Raw genomic sequence first — 19,357 nt, 5'->3', positions numbered from 1 at the left:
TGTTGCATGACATACAGTATGTGGACGGGCTGTAATGATTCATGCAAGACCATATTTATGGTGTAATGTCTGACTGAAGCAATTACAATGTTTACTTGTTTGGCAAACAGGGTGTCAACAAGATTCGCCTTTACTTATAAAACAAAACAAAAAAATCACTAATAATAGGCTACAGCTAAAAAAAAACATTTTCACCATCAATTAATCTGCCAATTACTTTTTGATTTCACCATTTTGTCTGTACAATTTAAAATATTACAAAATAATGAAAGATTTTGCCTGTGACCAAGATGATACTCTCCATTATTGATTTTCCCCATAGTATGAAACTAAACAAAAAAAAAAAAAAACATTGAATCCTCACAGTTGAAAAGTTGGTAGCAGCTGACAGTGGGCGATGCTAAACCATAACCATGGATATTATCTCCTAAACTTGATTTGCCTTATTAGCAGGGGTTTATTAAAACAACAATAATAATATTTTGTTTGTTTGTGGGATGATCTTACGTTTCTACCAAATGATGAATTCGCAAAAATCAAAAAAATAATCTACAGTTTAACTGATCATTAAAAAGAATGTGCTTAATTGCAGCCCTAATGGTAAAACTGAGCTCCAACAAATGAATATCAAAAAGTAAATATCAAAATCTACAAAACTGTGCCATTACTGAATATTATTCTTGAAAATAAATAGTTCTTTTGGACATGAAACAGACCATGACATTGGAAGGCAGCATGACAATACAACTGACACACAGTCGGCCAGTTCCTGTAGAGTACAGATGGGTCTGTATTTATCTGCCCTGTAAGCCTCGTCTCCTCCTGCCTTACCTCCACTCCCCTGCTTCCCTCAAGGAATCACTTCATTAATTAATTGGACTGGAAAAAAATCTAAAATCTAGGTTGAGATTTGTCAAGGACAATTACAAGAGACAAAGAGTAAGTGTAAGTGTAAGACAGAACAGTTTGTTTCAGAGGATGCTTTGCTTTGCCAGCGTGGCGTATCAACTGAGAGGAATAAAGAAGCAGCATTTACTTGTGCGTCCCTGTTGCTTCCTGAGCAGAGATGGCTCTACAGCTACCACAGCTGTGCTAGCTGATTCTGTTTCCCACTGATTATCATCCAATAACTTCATGACATCCTTTATAGACACAAGGACAAATGCAACTAGGCAATAAAGGCTGTAATGAAATCTATTTTTTTCAGCGAGACAATCTGTCTGCCAGGCTTTTCATTTTCCGAGCCCGCTGACTGAAGCCAAAGTGTTTATGCGCTGGCACGGCTTGTTTGTGTGTTTATGTGTGTGTCGCCTCACCTCTGAAACTGAGGTACTCCTCATTGACCTGGATCATGAATTCTCCATAAACATCTCGAAACACGCCACTGTACACCCAGTCTGACACAAACCTATGTGACGCACGGGCGAAAAAAACAAAGAGACAGACGAGACAGATCAATACAAGTTCCCCATATCTGAGACAGAGAGTCATGTCCTTGGTTCGTATCATTTCCTTTTCAGGACACACAGTGACTGACCGTGTATAAGGTTCGCAGCTGCTCTTCAGCAGCGACAGCAGGACCGGGTAGTTCTCGTTGCTGCAGTTATTCTGTGCTTCATTGTACAGGTAGGACAGCAGTTTAACACCCTGAGGAGAGCCACACGGCACTGAGCTGACATCTCATCTGATAGGCTAAACACGGCCATGATGGATGACATATTGCAGTTTGCAGATAAAAGAGCACTCACCACAGGGAAGGTAGCCTGGCCCGCACCCAAAGGCCCATCTACACAGCACAGCTCTGACAGGTACCTTAGATTCAAAGAAAGCAATTTTTTTTTTTTTTTTTGAATTGATGATATTTGCATCAAGGTCCACCGTGTCAGGATACGACTGCACTGTTGACTGGGTGATGTTGAGCTTCAGATATATGAAATGTACAAAGCACAAACATCAGCGAAAAAAAAAGAAAAAGAAGGTTTGACCCCACCTGAGTTGGCGGCCCACTTTGCGAAAGAGGAAGCCGATCATCAACAGACTGAGGGTGGGTGGAGTGCTGAGAACACACGCTCTGTAGTAATGCAGATACTTCCTCAGACCACCTGTAAAAGCCTTGGAGAGAAGGAGAGAAACAATATCTTTCAAATGGAGTGAGCTATGTGGGTGTAATACTAAATGCTCAGTTTACCTTGTGCACATTTTTCCTCGCATATTCTGCATTTGCATTTCTTACTTAAATGCTGAGTTCACTAATTTGAAGTCCGTCTTAAAACCATAACTAGATTTCAAACATGAGCCCTGAAACTGTTCTTTTTTTTTCTCCCTGTAAACATTCCCGCTGTTCATTATGTAATCCCCTAATACTGCATTTCAAATTGAAGTGATGGGGGTGGGCTAGTCCTCACTCCATCCAAAAACATATTTAGCCTGAGTTAGTCAGAGGAAGTGGAGATCTTCCAAAGTTACGGCACTTCAAGCCGAACTATGCCTCGTGTTCTGCTCAACAAGCAATGCAGCTGAGAGAGACACAAAGGGGAATTGTGCAGTTAATATGCTGACACCGGAAGATATCCACTTGATTAGTCTGAGTCCAACTGCAAATGCCTCATATTCACCTCAGATACATTTTTGAATACATTTGTCAACAGAATTAGCGCTGTGGATTTAGTCTCCAATCACACACTAAGAAGGGGATCTCTCGTGGGGGGCCAGTGTAAACAAGAATGATTCCAGAAAGCAAAATATGTTTGTCTGTGCATATGGAGACTTGACTTCACTATAGTTTTAAAACATTGCTACAACGCTGAAAACTTATACCTCAGTGTGCCTTCACGGTGTTTTATATTGTAGACCATGACTTCTGTTTATGTATTCCATCTTTTCTTTCAGTATCATATACTGTAGGGCTGTCACAATCATTAAATTTTAGTTGGCGATTAATTGTCATAAAAATAATTGCAATTAACGATTTAATTGTCTTTTTCTGATTATTTTATGCCACTAAATCAGAGGTGCAAACTCATCAGGGGTAAGAAAGGTGACAAGATACCGACCCCCTAGGGGGTTCCGGGGGCATGCTCCCCCGGGAATTTTTTTTTAAAAACAACTTTAAAGGTGAATTTACAGTCAATTTTAGCATGAGACTAGGGTCCAGATTTACTCAGGTTTGCACAGCTTTTGCTCATGTTAAACCTGCACAATCTCTCTCTCCCCAGTCTGTGGTCAGTTTATCCAGATATCGCCTGTTAGGAAATTTGACTAAATGGTATAAGCCTCAACATAATCTAATAATACACATACACCTTATGAAGAAGAGCCATTTATTGGCTTCAAACATTGGAACATATAAATAAAAACTACATTTCTGTTTGCCTTTAGGCTTTGCGACTAAATCCATGATGCAAATGTCAATACATGCTCATTGAAATGCAGTCGTTGAATATTAAAAAATAAGCTCCTGGAGATAAACAGTTTGTGGCACTTCACTCGCATCATTAAACCATAGAAGAAGAAGGGGGGTGCAACTTGATGTCATTAAAAGAGGACCAATCAAACCTCAAACGGTTGAAAACGAAGAAGAAATAGAGATGGAAATACGACACTTTTTTATACAAATAAATGGAAAGGATTTTAACAATTATGCAAAATAATTGCGATAAGCTCAAATAGTTGCAATAAGACAAAAAGGTAATAATTATGAAAGGCCCTGTATCATATATTTTAAATTGTTTATGTGTGTGAAACAGTTGTTACGGGAACAGCTGTTGGCAAACAAAATAAGTATTTTTGATTTTAAGTGAAACTGATGACCCCAGTGGTTTAAAAAAAAAACTGTCACATGCATAATTTGGTGGAGAAAGGAGGTGTAAAATGTGCTGTGTCAGTGGCATAAATGATGATTACTGTACACAAACATACCTGGAAGACTAGGCCCTTCTTGTCAGCACTCTGCAGAGAGAAGCGACTGAGCCTCAAGTAGTAGGTGCCGTACTGGGCCAGCTCCCCCAGGAGACGAGACACGCTCTCTGGAGAGGCTCCTGACACGCACACACCAGGCCTGACGTCAAACTGAACACTCTGGAAAGGAGATTACATATTTACAGATGGTGAAGACAATACAATGAATAACTGTAGTCTAATAACATCCAATAAAAAAGCCCTGCAGTAAAGACTGTCTTAGTAAAGCTCACATTATTGAATTTCTGTAGCGGCTGTCAGAGAGTCACCTCCATGGTGATTTCTGAGGGCATGGCTGGAGGTGTTATTATATCAGACTGTATTACATAATCAGGTGTCTGTTATTTTGCCCTTCCTGTGCTTCTTTTATTAGAATTGGATACAAAATTCATAGACAAAACTCTTCCGGGAGGACAAACACAACATACCGGTAGGCAATAATTTACACCACCACAGCCTCAAAGATTACCCCTGAGTTTAATAAACACCTCTCTGACCATCTGAGCAAAGTTTTAACATAAAAGACATGGAGCTCTATGCATGCGTATTGTAATAGATTACATCAGGTTCTAAAGGTATGCAAGACATATCCTGTTCCAGACTATATCTTAATGATAAAAGCCTGCCAGAAAAACAACTTAAAGAGCCAAGCGGGTAAACAAGAAAATTAGGATTTAATTTATATTGTAAAAACTAACTAGAATCTTCTGCGAATATAAAAACTTAATGGGAAACAATAAAGCAACAGAAGAGCTCCCTGGTGGTTTGGTTTTTTTTTCTTGCATCCAGAGTCTTTTCATTTATTTCTTCCTCGTTCAAGAGAATGACTCGGGTCTATATTTGACACTGACACTGTTTTGTCAGATTTTCTTGTCATTGTTACAGTGTAATATGCTTTCATAAATCAAGTGGGTTTATTTTATCAGGCATGCACAAAGTGCCCATTGATTCTTTTTGTCTGATTCCCTTTTCTCTAGTATTTTTTGGTAATTGTGTGCTGTCACAGTGCTTTTACTGCCTAATTCATTTTTATCCCTTCAGTCTGATAGAGCCCTAAAAAAAACAAATCAATTCCATTTTATCGCATTTCAGAGACTGATAAATAATGATAATGAAATGCACCTGGTTAAGAGGAAAGGTCGTGGACGCCACTCCGATCAGCACGTTGAGGAGGTCAGATACCAGTTGTGTCTGAGAGTCCAGAGGCAGCGGCAGGACAGGAGAAGGGGTACTAGTGCTCACCACCCTCATCTCTCCCTCCCAGAGACGATAGAGCTGGTCGAAGGCCTCCCTGCCTCTCTCTGTCAGGTAGAGAGACTCCCTTTTCCCTGGTGGGCTAGTGGTAGAGACACAGTGACATGTCCTGTTTTGTTCTACAGAGAAGGACTGAAACTGAAAACACAAGTAACAAGTGCAGCTCTCTACTACAACATTGTAGGTGGATTTTCTTAAAGGAGAGTTCCGGCCATTTTCTAAGTAACTCTCTACAGCTCTAGGTCCCGAATTGCGACGACCATAGGAAGAAATAAGAGAAAAATATGTGCAGATCGGACCTAGCTCTCCTCCTGCTAGCTGCGCTACACTGCAGTTAAACAGCAAAGTAATGGGGGCAGTTCTTCTAACCGCGACTTTGGCCTCTATATAATGCTCAAAATATCAGTACAAATGCTTTGCAACATCCACCAGTTCCTTACCACACAACACTGAGTGTGCATAATTCTGTTAATATGAGAGAGCAGTGTTAAAGCAGAAGTAAGTGGTCCGGTCGTTTTCGCTAATGCTGCGTTCCAGGCAGGCTTTTGAAATCGTAAATTACAGCTTCAAGTCACAACTTACGACTTTGTAGCGTTTCAGGCAACCCACTTGTGTTTTTCCGACCTGTTTTACCGGTGAAAATCACTATAACGGCCACTCGTAACTTCCGACCGGTGAACTCATACCAGATCGAACTGGTACCACTTCACGGTCGGAAAAATACGAGTTTCCTTGAACGCACCATAACAGTCCTCGTCCCTACGTCGCCACATTCACGGCGTTCCTTGGCTGCACACAGCCCTGCATGCCGTTCTCTCTCCTCATTGGATAAAAACTGTAGGATACGATAAATGTTTTCTCTTCGGCTCAGAGCAGAGCAGAGGGACTGAGAGACCCGTGTTTCAGTCCAAACACTCTATATAAGTGATTGCTGTCGGAAGATATAACTATTTAAGACTTATATTAACACAAATATATCACTTACTTCTGCTTTAACGTGTGTTTTTATCATGTACCTCTGTTTACTCTACAGTAGCTTCCTGGGTAGACCTTACTAGTCGACTGTCGAGCTCGAGACTGTTTCCATATCAACAAAGACAAAAGCGCGAGGAAAGCACAGATTTAGGGGGAAAAAATATTTTAGATTAGGAAAAAAAGCATCAATATGAATATAACTGCTTTTTTTCCCCATTCAAAATCTTTTTTTTCTTCCTAAATCCATGTTTTCCCCGCGTCTTTGTCAAAAAATGACTGGAGGAATTCTCCTTTAAGATGGATCTGTGTGTTATTTGTTTAACTGCAACTTCAGCTTGACTTGGATTTGGATTTGTGTTGTGACATTTTTTCCCAACTGTGACTCTATATCATTGCTTTAAAAAATTAAAGCAGAAGTAAGCGGAATATTTGTGTTAATATAAGTCTTAAATAGTTATATCTTCCGACAGCAATCACTTATATAGAGTGTTTGGTCCGAAACACGGGTCTGTCAGTCACTCTGCTCTGCTGTAAGCCGAGGAGAAAACTTTCCTTGTATCCTACAACCTTTATCCAATGAGGAGAGAGTGTGTGCAGCCAAGGGATGTGCGTGAATGTGGTGATGTAGGGACGAGGACCAATAGATGCATGACGAGGGCGGGGACTGCTAACTCCATCGGCTGACAAGAAGTTAGCCAAAACGACCGGATCGCTTACTTCTGCTTTAATTAAACAATTATGACAGTATCTGCTTTCTCTAGTTATTAAACTACAAGGATTTGTTGCTGTTCTGTTTTAGACTGTTGATAATTCAGTAATTTTGCATCCTGCAGAAATCTGACTTTGTCTATTTTGATGTAATGCATTTCTCTCCTATTGGAATATGAAAATTATTTTGCCAAAAGTAGGCCTACCTACACCTGCATCTGTGTGATAAAATGCTTTTAATTAACATTGTACTTACCAGCCAACAGACTCCCAGCAGCGGCGGCGTCCAGGCTCAAAACTGCGGGCAGCCTCCCACATGTCAACATCTGGAATGGAGCTGGGCTCTGACTGAGAGTCTGGGGTCAGGTTAGAGGATGACTGAAAGCCCTCATCCTCAGACTGGTCTAAACTGGGGGGAACCTGCGCAGATGTTCAATAAACAAGGCTGATGATAACAATGTATAACACTTCAATCAAACAATGGCACATACAGTATATGAACTCTAAGACTGACCTCACAAAGTCGCCACATGAGAAAATCTCAAACTAAACATGTGTATATTAAGTTTAGATAATAGTAAGCCACAGTATCCTACCCTGATAGCCAGCCCAGTTACATCAATATTACTAGGAATAGGGGGCAGGTCCAGTCTTATGTCCATGTCTGAAGTGCGAGTGTGCTGCAGTGCACCAAACAGCGTCATCCTGGTCTCCTTCTCAAACCTTTCTTCTGCTTCGATTTTGGTCCTCAGAGCCAGCAGCCCTGTGCCAGGAGGGGCATCCATCAACCTCTGAGCTCCACACAAACTCTCCAGTGTCCCCCATTCCTCCCCACACACTAGCCCCCACGCCCGGGCCTCCAATCTTTGCAGCTCCTCACTTTGGTAGCCCCAGGGTCTCGGCCTTCGCAGCACAGGTCGCTCTCTTCTCATGTAGTCCCTGCTGAAAGAGGTAGAAGGTGGCGGTGCCGAACCAGCCAGGTGCACGAGGAGCTCCAGGACCGCGTCTACCTCCTTCAGACCGGAGGGCGCTCCCTCTTGCAGCTTCTCCAGCTGCTCCTCCAACCTCTCCGCTTCCTCTCTGCACCCTGCCACTCGCAAGTCAAAACATATCATCAGCACTCTGTTTCTGGGCGGTGTGGTGGCTGAGGCGCTCGGTCCAGAGGCTGACCCCTTGGTGCCATCTTGGAACAGTCTGGACAGCAGGGCACTGTAGGCACGTTTCTTGAGGGCTCTGCGGAAACCTTCTCTTGAGACCCCTCCCAAGGCTCTGCGCTTCCATGACACACCGGACAGGCTGCAGTCACACAGGGCCCCCAGCAGCTCAGTGATGCTGCTGCTGCTGCTGCTGCTATTGCAGATGGACGTCACTGGGTTACTGGGGCTGGAGTACATGATCCTGTTGCCTCAATCTATAAGAATGAAACATAATTGTTTTGTTTTCAGTATAATTGTATATGTTTTATTGCAAAAACGAGCTCAGGACTGGCAACACTGCCAGTATAACAGCACCATATACGTTCAGCTAGACTTTGAGAGATGTCTGTTCTGGACAATAACAGAAACCAGACATGCTCACAGTCCAACCAGAACCACTAGTTTTGGTAAACAAACTACATAAGTTACACCAGAGTCAGCTAACTAGCTAAGCCAATATTTAGCCATGTTATCAACCGGTTGCGACGTTTACTGCACATTTGACTAGCAAGATCAATGCCGAAGTAAAATGATATGCCTTCAGATATATTTACCCTCCTGAGATGGTTTGTTATCAGTTGTTTCAGGTGACAGTTGCTGTGTTGCATCCACCCCAGGCGACTGCTTCCCATGCATGCTAACGGATGTTATTAGCGAGCTACCTCAGGTCCCGTTTGAACTCATACTCAAAGCAAACAGAATCCAGTGAATGGAGTCTCTAAGCAGCTCCTACGGTGTCGTTATTATCGCATGGTTTCTTGTCTCATTATATTCGTGCCGGTTAGTATGTTGTCTTGTAGTTATCGCTAGCTAAAGGCTAGCAAGTCGCCTCCTTCCATCTACCGCGGGGCTACAACAAATTTTAAGAATCCGCCCCCTTGAATGCGATTGGACAACAGAACACTCAGCGTGATACGATTGGTTTAGGATGTTATGACGGCCGCGCTGATTGGTCAGTTGTGTAAGTCAATCACAGGATAGTAAAACATTCATTTGCCAGCGCGCATTGTTGCATTCAGGGTACAAGAGGGGAATTTGTAAATGGAATATTTCTTCTACAGTTTGTTGTAGTATTTTTAATTGTAGCTATATATGTATACAGTCGATGGTATTACGCTTAAAAACGACAGAGGAAATGGCACCATGTATTAATTTCATTCTAAGTAAGCAAACGGAACGATTTATATATTTGATTATCTAAGACTAAGTCTTAAAATGCATATACAACAGTAGCTACTCGCTACTTGTGGGACTAATATGACGTGTGTGTTCGCTTTGAATGATTAAGCAAATCAGTAGAAATAAACATGATTTACAGAACTTCTGTTCAGTCATTTGCTCGTCAAACACGTTGTGTCGTCGCTCCCATGGGCAGTGAATGCAGCATAGTTTCATTGAGAAAGGCGGGATCTAAAACTTTTGGATACACTTAAATACGACCACAGACATAATTGCGAGACTGTATGGTGTGGTCCTAAATTGGGGCGGCATATCCCTCTGAGGCTTCATTTGTTTGTAGAGACTTTAGAATAAGATTCACATCGGACAACACCTGCAGCAGCATGTCGGGATGACAGCTCTCTATCCATCGTAATTACATCATAGGTCTATAATTATTAGATTATAATCATATCATATATCCCCCCAAGAAACTGTAAGTTACAGGGACAAAACCAGCAGTCTTTGTTTTGGAGGTGCATGTCAGTGATGGGTTAAAGCCAATATGTGGCTTCAACAGGCACAGTCTGTCAAGTCAAGTGGGAATCTTCCCAATTTAAACTCATCTGAGTATGAAATTCTCTTTGTTTGTTTTCTCACCTGGGGACAATAGACAAAAGTGGATTTTGTCCCTCATCTCTCGTATTAGGAAAGGTATCTCTTCATGGCAAGTGTGGGCAGGGGGATCGTAGACTGTAACTATTTCAGTCTATAAGGGAACGAGACGCATTTGAATAAAGCCTGAACCTATTCTCTTCTTTATTCATACAGCTTCGTCCCACAGCACTAGGAGCTCACAATACAGGTAGCCTGCAAAGCCTGCTGCTTGCACAGAGTGAAATCATTTGGAGTAGGCGTCATCCTCAGGATGTGTCATATGGCTAAATCAAAAAGACATGTTTAACTTTGCAAGTCATTAAACCTGTAAGTACACTACAGGATCTCTGTGGGGAGTGTGATGCTATGACAAGTTGACACAGCTAAGGAACACCTTTCAAATTAAAATATTTCTTTTGAATATTTCAAAACATAAGCTAAATCATCAATTATTTTGGGTGTATGTGGAGGCACAGTTCTGTGCATGTGAATCACTGTATGATTGTTATGGTGCATGTTCATTCCTGTGCAATGTGTGCATTTAAATCATATTTGTTGTCAGATTAAATAAACAAATGCATCTCATAACACAAAGAACCAGACTGCAGAGTAATGGCAGAGACATTTTTTTGCCACTACAGGGGTCCAACTCATGGCTGTAGCCAGAGCACACATATTGTTTTTGAAAATAACTTTGTGCACATATTTATATGCAGACAAGGTTTTCAATCATTGGGTTTTAAATCAAATGTTTGTGGCTTGAAACTCTGCATACACCACAGAGCAGTTTTTTTTTCTAGACACGTCAGCCTTGGACTCACCTCTCAGCCCATTAAACTCACTCGTAAAGAGAGCAGATTTAACTGTCTGCCCATATATCCCCACTCGCTCCGATTTGAAAAGAGCTTCAATTCAAACTCTAAAATGATGCAGGTGTGTTAAAATGCAAACCAACCAAACTGGGTATTTTAATACTGTCTGATATGATCTTTAATGTTGGGGCTTTGAGAGCCCTGGCATCAGTTGTTGCTGGGGTTTTTACATTATTCATTGGAACAACTGTTTAAAATGACACCACACCATCATTGTTTTTATTTTCACCAAGTTCTCCTCCTCCTCTCCCCCTAAGGCAAAGGAAATCAAAGCCAAATCTCATTAGAAGGTTTGAAACATGTGGAGGTGAAACACAACCTGCTGGTAAACACAACTATCTCCTTTTGAAGAAAGAGGCTGGCTGCTGTGTGTGAAACATCCCGGGCAGAAGAACAGAAGCCAGCAACATGCAGATTTTAACCCAATTTCTTGTGAGGAGCCCTGCAAAAAAGGCTGGCTTCAAATAATTACTCTTAGTGTGCAGTATCATTGATTTCTAGACATCGAAGGGCACAGTTATTTAGAAATCTTATCACAAGTGCATTGCGTGGTAAATAATGTTGACTCGCAAAATGATGTAAGCTGCATGTCTTAATAGGAATATAAAGTACAGTATTTTCCCTTTAATTTTCCACTAGTGATCAAGGATAATGTACAAGATGCAGAGCTTGCGATTATCAAGTGTAATCACTCTTGCTTTGGCAGCGGCCCCTTGAAGTTGCTCTATCTATTGCTGCATCAATGATCTGCTCAGTTAGGAGACGGCATGTGCAGGCCTCTGGTCTGTCTTTGATATCTCCACCCAGGCGTCGGGGTTAGTTAAGCAGTCAGATGAGGCAATTTTGCCTTTCATCTTTCTTTTTTCCAATTTCATTCTTAGCTGTCAGTACTTAATTAATGTTTTCGCAGCAATTTTTCAACCTTCACTGCCGGTGACAGAGATGCTGTGCGGCTATTTACATTATCAACTCATTTCATGAAGCCAGACCTTGGCTTCTCGTTGGTATTCTGAGCCTTGTGACAGGAACCTGATGTGGCATTTGGAAGGGGGGGAAAAAAGCGTCAGCCATCATAGGCTGCCCTGCATAAGGAGACTGATGCTATCAAGAAAGTCGTTTGGGGTCATAATATGCAAGAATATCTGTGATAAGAAGAAAAAACTCTGAGGTTCAAGCACTTGGCCCTCTCTTTCATAAAGTGACTGTCTGGTTTGAAAAGGAGATAATTTTCATAAATCCACATGTTACTCCTGTGTGTGTGTATAAGCTCTTCAGTGAATCTAGGATTTTCTAATGAGCTGTATAAATACCAAAGTCTTACTGCAAATATTCAGTTCACCTCAACAAGAAATCGACTGCCTTTAGCAAGTGTTACTCTGTCACCCAAGGTGATTGTAACTCATGCAGTATGCATGGGGGGTGAGTGTTCAATTGAAGCAAATCAATATTCTAAAAGTGAAAGAAACACAGCAGATATGAAGGGCGTATATGTCTCTGAGTTTATTCACGGAGGAGTGTATGATGAAACCTGTGGGTAACCGCTCCGTCCAAATACAACCTTTGTATAATTAAGTTCATCCAGTACAACCAGATCAGGTGCAAGATCAAGGATCCTCTGAGCTGCCTTGGATGGGGAGGAAAAACATTGGCTTCCATTAATGGTCCTGTACTGAAAATGGAGTGTCCCAGTTTCTTTTATCATTACGGCACATTCACAAGTTTCAAAATGGAAAAAGTCTCGACAACTGCACGAACAGCGTTTTTTTTTTCTCTTTTGTTTTTTTGTCCCAGGACTCAATGCATAGGATTATACAGTTAGAATACAGTATTTCAACATTGTTTACAAAGATTTATATGGTATAGGAAACAAGAAATAAAAATAATAACTGCACAGCAGTAAGAAAGGTCATTTGTCGAGTATAGATAGTCATTTTTCGTACACACTGTGGAATAGCTTAGAAACACAGGGCAAAAAAAAATAAAAAATTAACACCAAAATTAACACAATTTTGCGCTATATTCAATCTACATAAGGACACCCCTTTGACTTGAGACTAATTTAGGAATGCCAGACATTTTTAAGGGAAACCCAAATCACATTGGCCACTGTTTAACATTTATTCATTTTGGCTTTTTGCCTTAGCCACCAATGTCCTACTAAGCACACACCACAGACACCCAAAGGAAATGCACACATTGAAACTGCAACCATTAAAGAAATCGTACTGAAATGTCTTCAGCCTATTGGCACGCAAATGGCTGCAGCAGGGCATCTAGCATTTTAGACAGCACACATAATATCACGAATCCAAATACATTGCTGTGTCTATAGCACTATCGTCATCATAATCACCTAGGTTACCGTTAGAATAATTTAGAAACAATATATATATATATATATGTATCATCCTATTCAATAAGGCACATTTTTGGTTAAAGAAAGGCTCTGAAAGAAGCGTCTTGCATCGACTCTGTCAGTGAGAGAGGAGTCAGCAGTAAACAACAGCGAAGACAAGAATGGAGTCTGCAGTCGGCATGCAATTAAGATCAAAAGCCTCCCCTGCTGATTCCATTATACAGAGTGCCACTCCGCACTGCACTGAGTGGGCAGTGCCAAGTGCTGTTGGTCGGGATGCCAGGGTGCCATGCTGAGATGGCAGGCAGGCAGGCAGGCTCGAGGTCTGTGCAAACCTCTCTCTAGCCAAGGCAGGAATCGTTAACATTCTGGGGTCTCTGGAGCTCGTTATGCTCTGTCAACTACACACATCCATGATCAGATACAGGGAGTACAATTAAATCATCTGTCATAAGCAGAACCTACAATTTAGGGATAAAATGTGGCGGTGTTTAATGGCCCAAGAAATATCAAACCCTCTTTCCTACCCTGTTGACACCTTGGCTCTGACACTGACATATCAATATTCCAATTACTATAACAATTATGTACATGATTGAACCTGACCTCCCCAACATCATACACAGACTAAAACCACTGTCATTTGTTCAGAACCCTCCATTTAAGTACCAACTACATCTCAGGCAGACCATTAACATCATATGCAATAGGCTGTTTCATAGCTTTAGAGGCAGAATGCTTGATGATTATTTGGAACATCATAAGGGTAATACTAAAAATAAATGGCACTAAAATCATGAACACTAACGATGCATGAATCAATTTGGAAAAATCTCGAACATATTGCTGAATTGCTACTGTATGTGAATAATACATTTAGTAAGCTAATGCAATGATTGAATGTGGCTCATCATGGTATTCTGACATTATTGCAGGGCTAATATGAGTGACATGGCTCCACGGCAGAATAAAGTTGCTTCTTGCTGACACTTTAAAAAAAAGGGACATTTTATAGCAAATAAAACAGTCATTAAATGAAATGTGTTAAAAAAATTTCCCCTCTGTGCTTTAGTTGAAGTGGAATGTATCATGGCACTGTACAATAAAGGGAGACAGAATGTGCTATTACTGATTTCATCAAGCACAAATGGCAATCTGAGCCAAAAGCAAAGAGTTCACCTCAAACATTTCTGAAACTAGAGGTGACTCGTCAGTCATATGAGCCTGTACATTGCTAGATTAACCGGTGTCCTTGTGGGGACCCTTTGGTCTCTGTCAAAAAGCTCCGTCAGAGCACAGGCTCCAGTGTGTCACTGGGTATAAGGGGGGTGGGGGGTGGGGGGATCAAAATGACAGAAAGCAGGCGTCCTTTCGCCCTCACGTCTGACAGTAGGCATCCTGTGTGTGCACACACATTCCCACACATTCACACACTTACAATCTGGGTGAACACACACTCAAGTTTAGCGACGTACGCTCTTGTTCACATGTTGGACTTCACACAGACACATCTACGCACACACAGGCTAATAAAAACACTATCCACACCACAAGGTGATCCATTTAAAAAGATAATTTTTTTCCTTATAAAGCTTTCCGCATAAAGACTGCACATTAAAAAAAATATATAATACAATTCTTAAAACCTCTTCTACACAGAAAGAAATTGAACATCTGATTATCTCCTGTGCCAGTGCTCCACAGAGGGGCTTATTTCTCAGAGAGAGAGAGGTTTGCCGCACTGCATTGTGGGAGCAATAGTCAGTGAAGCATGAGTGAGAGCACAGACCTTTAAGGTTTGGCAAGGGAGCTTTAAGGCGTACCTATGACAGTGTAACCCATCATTTTCTTCCCCTATTCGCTCTCTATCTGCATTTCATTAGTCCCTGTTACTCCACAGTACAGAAAATTGTCCCAGGGCCAAGATGCACTATATAAACACTTAGAGGATTCCCTTCTCATCTTTCCGTATTTCCATGTCTTATTCTCTAAAAAGAAGAAATAAGCCCCTGTAGTCACTGGCAGTATCCTACTACTCCCCTCCCTCCGCTCGGTGGGTTAGAGATCAGTCACTTTGTTTTCCAGGGCGGCTGCTATCTGCTGGAGCCGCAGGGTCAGCTGTTTACTCTGGGCAGCTGGGTCCTCATCCAGGGATGCGATGATCTGCAAGGAGGAGAGAGAGAGGTGAGGAGGACAGAAATGGAGGAACGATGAGGCAGAGGTCGGAAACAATAAGCGGAGAGAATGACGAGGAAGGATTTGGCGGAGCAGGGCAAAGGAGGAATGTTGGAAGAGCGAAGAAACGAGCAGAGGGAGGACGAGATGGAGAGGTACGCAGGACAAAGGGGAAGAAACGGGGTGGAGAGTGGGAGGAGAGGATGTTATAATTTGACATCAACAGTCACGTCATATAAGCTGTTATTGTTTGCGAGCCCCACTTAGGGGAGACTGACAGCCCCATTTGTTTATCCAACTTGTTCATTAGGTTTTGTTTATCCCCTTTTCGTGACCTCAAGTGGCAATGCACAATGGACGCTTAAAAATCAATTCCCAGAGCAATTTTCCAATTCACATCCCACAGAAATGCTTTCAATTAAAATTTCATACAATCACTCTTCTGGCATATCAAGAGTGAAGAGAGAAAAAAGGAAAAGCAATAATATAGTGGGCAGTAGTGCATTCAGTGGAATAGCCTCCTTTGGGTGCGATAGGAAAGAGAAGGGCCTCTTACCCCGTCGTAGTATTTGCTGGCGTACTGGTAAAGCTGATGGAGAGCCACTTGTGTGTTCAGTTTGTCTGTATGAGACTGGAGAACATAAATGACAGTTTAAAGGTTAATTCAATTTGAGAGAGAGAAAAAAGCAAACCTTCATTGAGTTGAATGAGCATTTGTCCTCTTGTTTTGAGGTTTTAGAAATAAATCTGCGAACATTTGTAAAGATGCTACGACTATTAACCTTCAGACATTAAAGTTATACTCCTTTGGATTTCACGAAAACAAACCCTGTTTATAATCAGCACTTGCCGATTTAACCTTATAATCCCTCATGGGGACTCCAGCCTTGGTATTCCAGGTGTGTTTTGGTCTGCACTGGACTCCATGTTCACACAACCTTGACAAATGAAACACTGGATGAAAGCTTGAAGTCTCCTGATTCTATCAGTGCAACACATTTTAGGATCCCCACATCACTGTAACAGCTGTTGAGGCAGAACTGGTTCAGACTCCAAAGTGTTGTCTCCACAGTATGTGCTACTACAGGCCTTTTTTCTCTTATTTATACCGACTAAAATAGACGAGACAGATCTCTTCTGTGCCTGTGCCTCTGACTGTGGTTCAGTACCCATTCACACACTCAGATTTTTTGGTTGTGAAGTTTAAAGAGGTACCTTTCAAAGGAGACCAGGGCTGGAACTGTAATCAAAAGGAGCAGTAAGCTTTTTTATTTTGTGTGTATTATTTTCAGTTTTGTGCACAAAACTGTGGGCGTTTGATAAAAGGTTAATGTGTTTAGACCCAGTTTATCACCTCTCTATATAATATTTTTTATTATGAGTGGTGGAGTTTTCTGCAAGGAATCCAAATTACCTTGAATTCAAAGGAATAGCCTGTGGACATAATACTTCAAGGTAGGAGTTAACTACAACTCCCATGGTGCTTTTGGCCAAGACAAATTGAGTCAACAAGCTCGACATGGGAGCAGCTGATTACGACGTCTGGGAAAATGATTACACAATTCTGCAGCTTAAAATTACAAGGTGAATGCATTCCATTAAGCCGCGCTGGGTGTTACCGCGGAAACCACTACTTTTCACTAAATCAGGGGTGAAATCTAAAGGAGTGTAACGTTAATAGCAGGTTAAACTAAATGGCACAGAAAATGACAGCTGTGTGTCTCACCCGTGACACTTCCGCCAAATGAGTGTTCATGTCTTGGTCACTGACAGGTACCATCTGCCTGATGCCCTTGTAGTAACTACACACACACAGACACACACAGGAGGCAAAGGTTATCATTGACACATCTTTTACAATGAAGTACTTTGAAATGACATGAAAACAACAGCTTTTAAGGAACATGTGAGATACTTACTCATCCACCATCTTCTTATAGGTGGAGATCTCCTTTGCATAGAGTAGTTTGTTACTTGGAGAGTCCTAGAGACAAGAAGTGGACAAACTGTGAAATCAATGGCGCTTAAGACTGAGTGACCTTTGACATTCCTCCTCTCACTCCATTTTACTTCTCATGTAATCCAACATGTTCCCCTCATCCATCTCCCCCCCCCCCCCCCACCAACCCTCCCCTCTTGCTCTTTCGCCTCATCCCTCCCCCTCCTCATCCTCATCCTCATCCTCCCTGCTTCCACTCACCCGGCTGAGTTTGTGCTCGCTCTTGGTGCAGGCATCCATGAAGGTCTGGGCGATGACGGAGAGCGAGGCGTCCACCACTTCAGACACGTGGACGTCGAAGGTGAAGTGGGGATTCTTGAGGATGTTCACCCAGAACCGCAGAGGAAGGCTGCCCGGCAACAAAAAGGCCAAGAAAAACAGTCCATCAGTGCTGGTTGTTATCATTATTATTGCTTGGAAATGGAGAAAAATCTCATCAACCATATTATATCTATGAAAACCATTTGAGTCAGGTAGGCATTTCATGTGTGAGAGCACTTGCCCGAGGTGCAATTGAAGCAAGTACAAGATAATAACAGGGATAGAGAGACGCCTTTCTTGTAGGTGCCAGTTTATTCTGAGCAATACCCTCGACTGTCAGTTTGCATTACCATTTTATGTGATACTGACCTCTGGGAGAATTATTGCCACTCATTGAAAACGAAAAACAAAAATATAACCTGAGAACCTTCTTTAACAACAGAGATTTACGCGACTGAGCAACAGTCAGTGCTGTTCTTCTATTTGCCTACAAGGGTGTGTGATTGTAAATAAAGACTAGAAAGTAGCAGACTAACTTTGTCCTTTTAAGTTGCCGCAAAGCCTTGCAACCCAAAGCACTGAAGACATAATGAAATGCTAGAGTACTCCCCTAATTTCCCTTCTGAGCAGGGATGCACGAGCCCTGTGCGTGTCTTTCTAACCCCACGTCAGCTTGTGAATTCAAAAGAACGCCCAAAATACAGAGGTTCCAAAAAACTCTCCTCCCTGATCGGTGTGAAGCCCCACTGTCTGAGACATGAAACGCAAGCCGTGTAAAATTCATATTGGTTTGGTAATATCTCCCGGGAAGGACGCGGAGAGGATACAATGGAAGCATAAAAATAGCAATGTTGCTATAATCACAGAATTAAATTAGCCTGGGACATAATTACCATGTTTGTTTGTTGTTATGCCTCATACACACATTCATATTTAATACATGGCCCTCACTTGATTTGATAAACAGTACGGGTGGATGCAGAATGTTGTGTGGAATGTAGTAGGTAATTAAATCGCTCATCTCCTATCCTTGTGTGGATGCTCTCTTGCTAGCCCTACGTCAATCACTGGCATCTACATGCAACACGTCGTCTTGTATTCTTGAGCCTTAGCCGACGTGACACTAATTTATGCACTTAAATGTCACATGGGAGCAAGGGGATTGCAAATGCAAACTAAGTGAGCTGGGATTGTGCATTTGTATTCAGCTCTTTCTTGGATAAGTAAGTTTTATTTCTTAGAGAGTTACTGTATCTCAGACAGTGAGATTTGTGCACTGGTCAGACGCGTACTTGTACTAGTATTTCCAAGTCAGACTACTTTATACTTCTAATCCACTGCTTTTGGCAACTATTTCAGTTAAAGTTAAGTGGTTAACATTATTAATCACTTGAGATCACTGACAAAAAAAGCTGCGACTATGAGTTAATGTGTCTGAGTCGTCACCAGTTCCACCTAAGAAAGATTTCCCTGCTTGCTTTCATTTTAATAAAAATAATTTGAGGCAAATATCAAATAGACAAAATGTGTATTCCTGTGGCAAACTTTTTTTTTTCTCATTTTCTTTCTTCACGGTTTATCATCTTACAACCTCTCATATTCAACAGCCTAAACTCTTAGTTGAGAACCAAAGGACTGAATCAATGAGCATCAAGAAAATATTTAAAAACACTACTAATAGGTAATTCAAAGAAGGTATCTTATATTTACTCACATTACTTAAAGTACTAAAATTGTGTTCTTACATTATAAGGCCTTAAAACACAGAGTTTTTTTTGCATTGTTGTGG

The 19,357-nt window shown here is 41.5% G+C and overlaps 2 protein-coding genes across 2 annotated transcripts in view; both read right to left on the bottom strand.

The window, feature by feature from the left end:
• tubgcp6 (tubulin gamma complex component 6) overlaps window positions 1-8,962 on the bottom strand; it is a 35,015-nt gene extending 26,053 nt beyond the window's left edge. The window contains exons 1-9 of the mRNA XM_085778698.1: window positions 8,645-8,962; window positions 7,491-8,305; window positions 7,151-7,314; window positions 5,080-5,293; window positions 3,919-4,077; window positions 1,991-2,112; window positions 1,749-1,812; window positions 1,538-1,647; window positions 1,317-1,408 (exon numbers count right to left, since the gene is read on the bottom strand). Coding sequence (XP_085634824.1) covers window positions 1,317-1,408; window positions 1,538-1,647; window positions 1,749-1,812; window positions 1,991-2,112; window positions 3,919-4,077; window positions 5,080-5,293; window positions 7,151-7,314; window positions 7,491-8,288 — 1,723 coding nt within the window. The 5' untranslated portion in view covers window positions 8,289-8,305; window positions 8,645-8,962. The remainder of the gene's footprint in view (window positions 1-1,316; window positions 1,409-1,537; window positions 1,648-1,748; window positions 1,813-1,990; window positions 2,113-3,918; window positions 4,078-5,079; window positions 5,294-7,150; window positions 7,315-7,490; window positions 8,306-8,644) is intronic.
• A 3,291-nt stretch (window positions 8,963-12,253) lies between these two features.
• Window positions 12,254-19,357, bottom strand: part of plxnb2b (plexin b2b) — a 137,483-nt gene continuing 130,379 nt past the window's right edge. Inside the window, exons 33-37 of the mRNA XM_085778699.1 lie at window positions 17,509-17,656; window positions 17,228-17,292; window positions 17,035-17,110; window positions 15,865-15,939; window positions 12,254-15,296 (exon numbers count right to left, since the gene is read on the bottom strand). Of these exons, the coding sequence (XP_085634825.1) occupies window positions 15,192-15,296; window positions 15,865-15,939; window positions 17,035-17,110; window positions 17,228-17,292; window positions 17,509-17,656 (469 nt within the window). The 3' untranslated portion in view covers window positions 12,254-15,191. The remainder of the gene's footprint in view (window positions 15,297-15,864; window positions 15,940-17,034; window positions 17,111-17,227; window positions 17,293-17,508; window positions 17,657-19,357) is intronic.

Source organism: Trachurus japonicus, chromosome 6 (assembly GCF_045865225.1).
Source record: "Trachurus japonicus isolate A0001 chromosome 6, Traja_1.0".
NCBI lineage: Eukaryota > Metazoa > Chordata > Actinopteri > Carangiformes > Carangidae > Trachurus > Trachurus japonicus.
The sequence above is the reverse complement of the archived record's forward strand: the minus strand, read 5'-3'. Positions and strand labels throughout refer to the sequence as shown.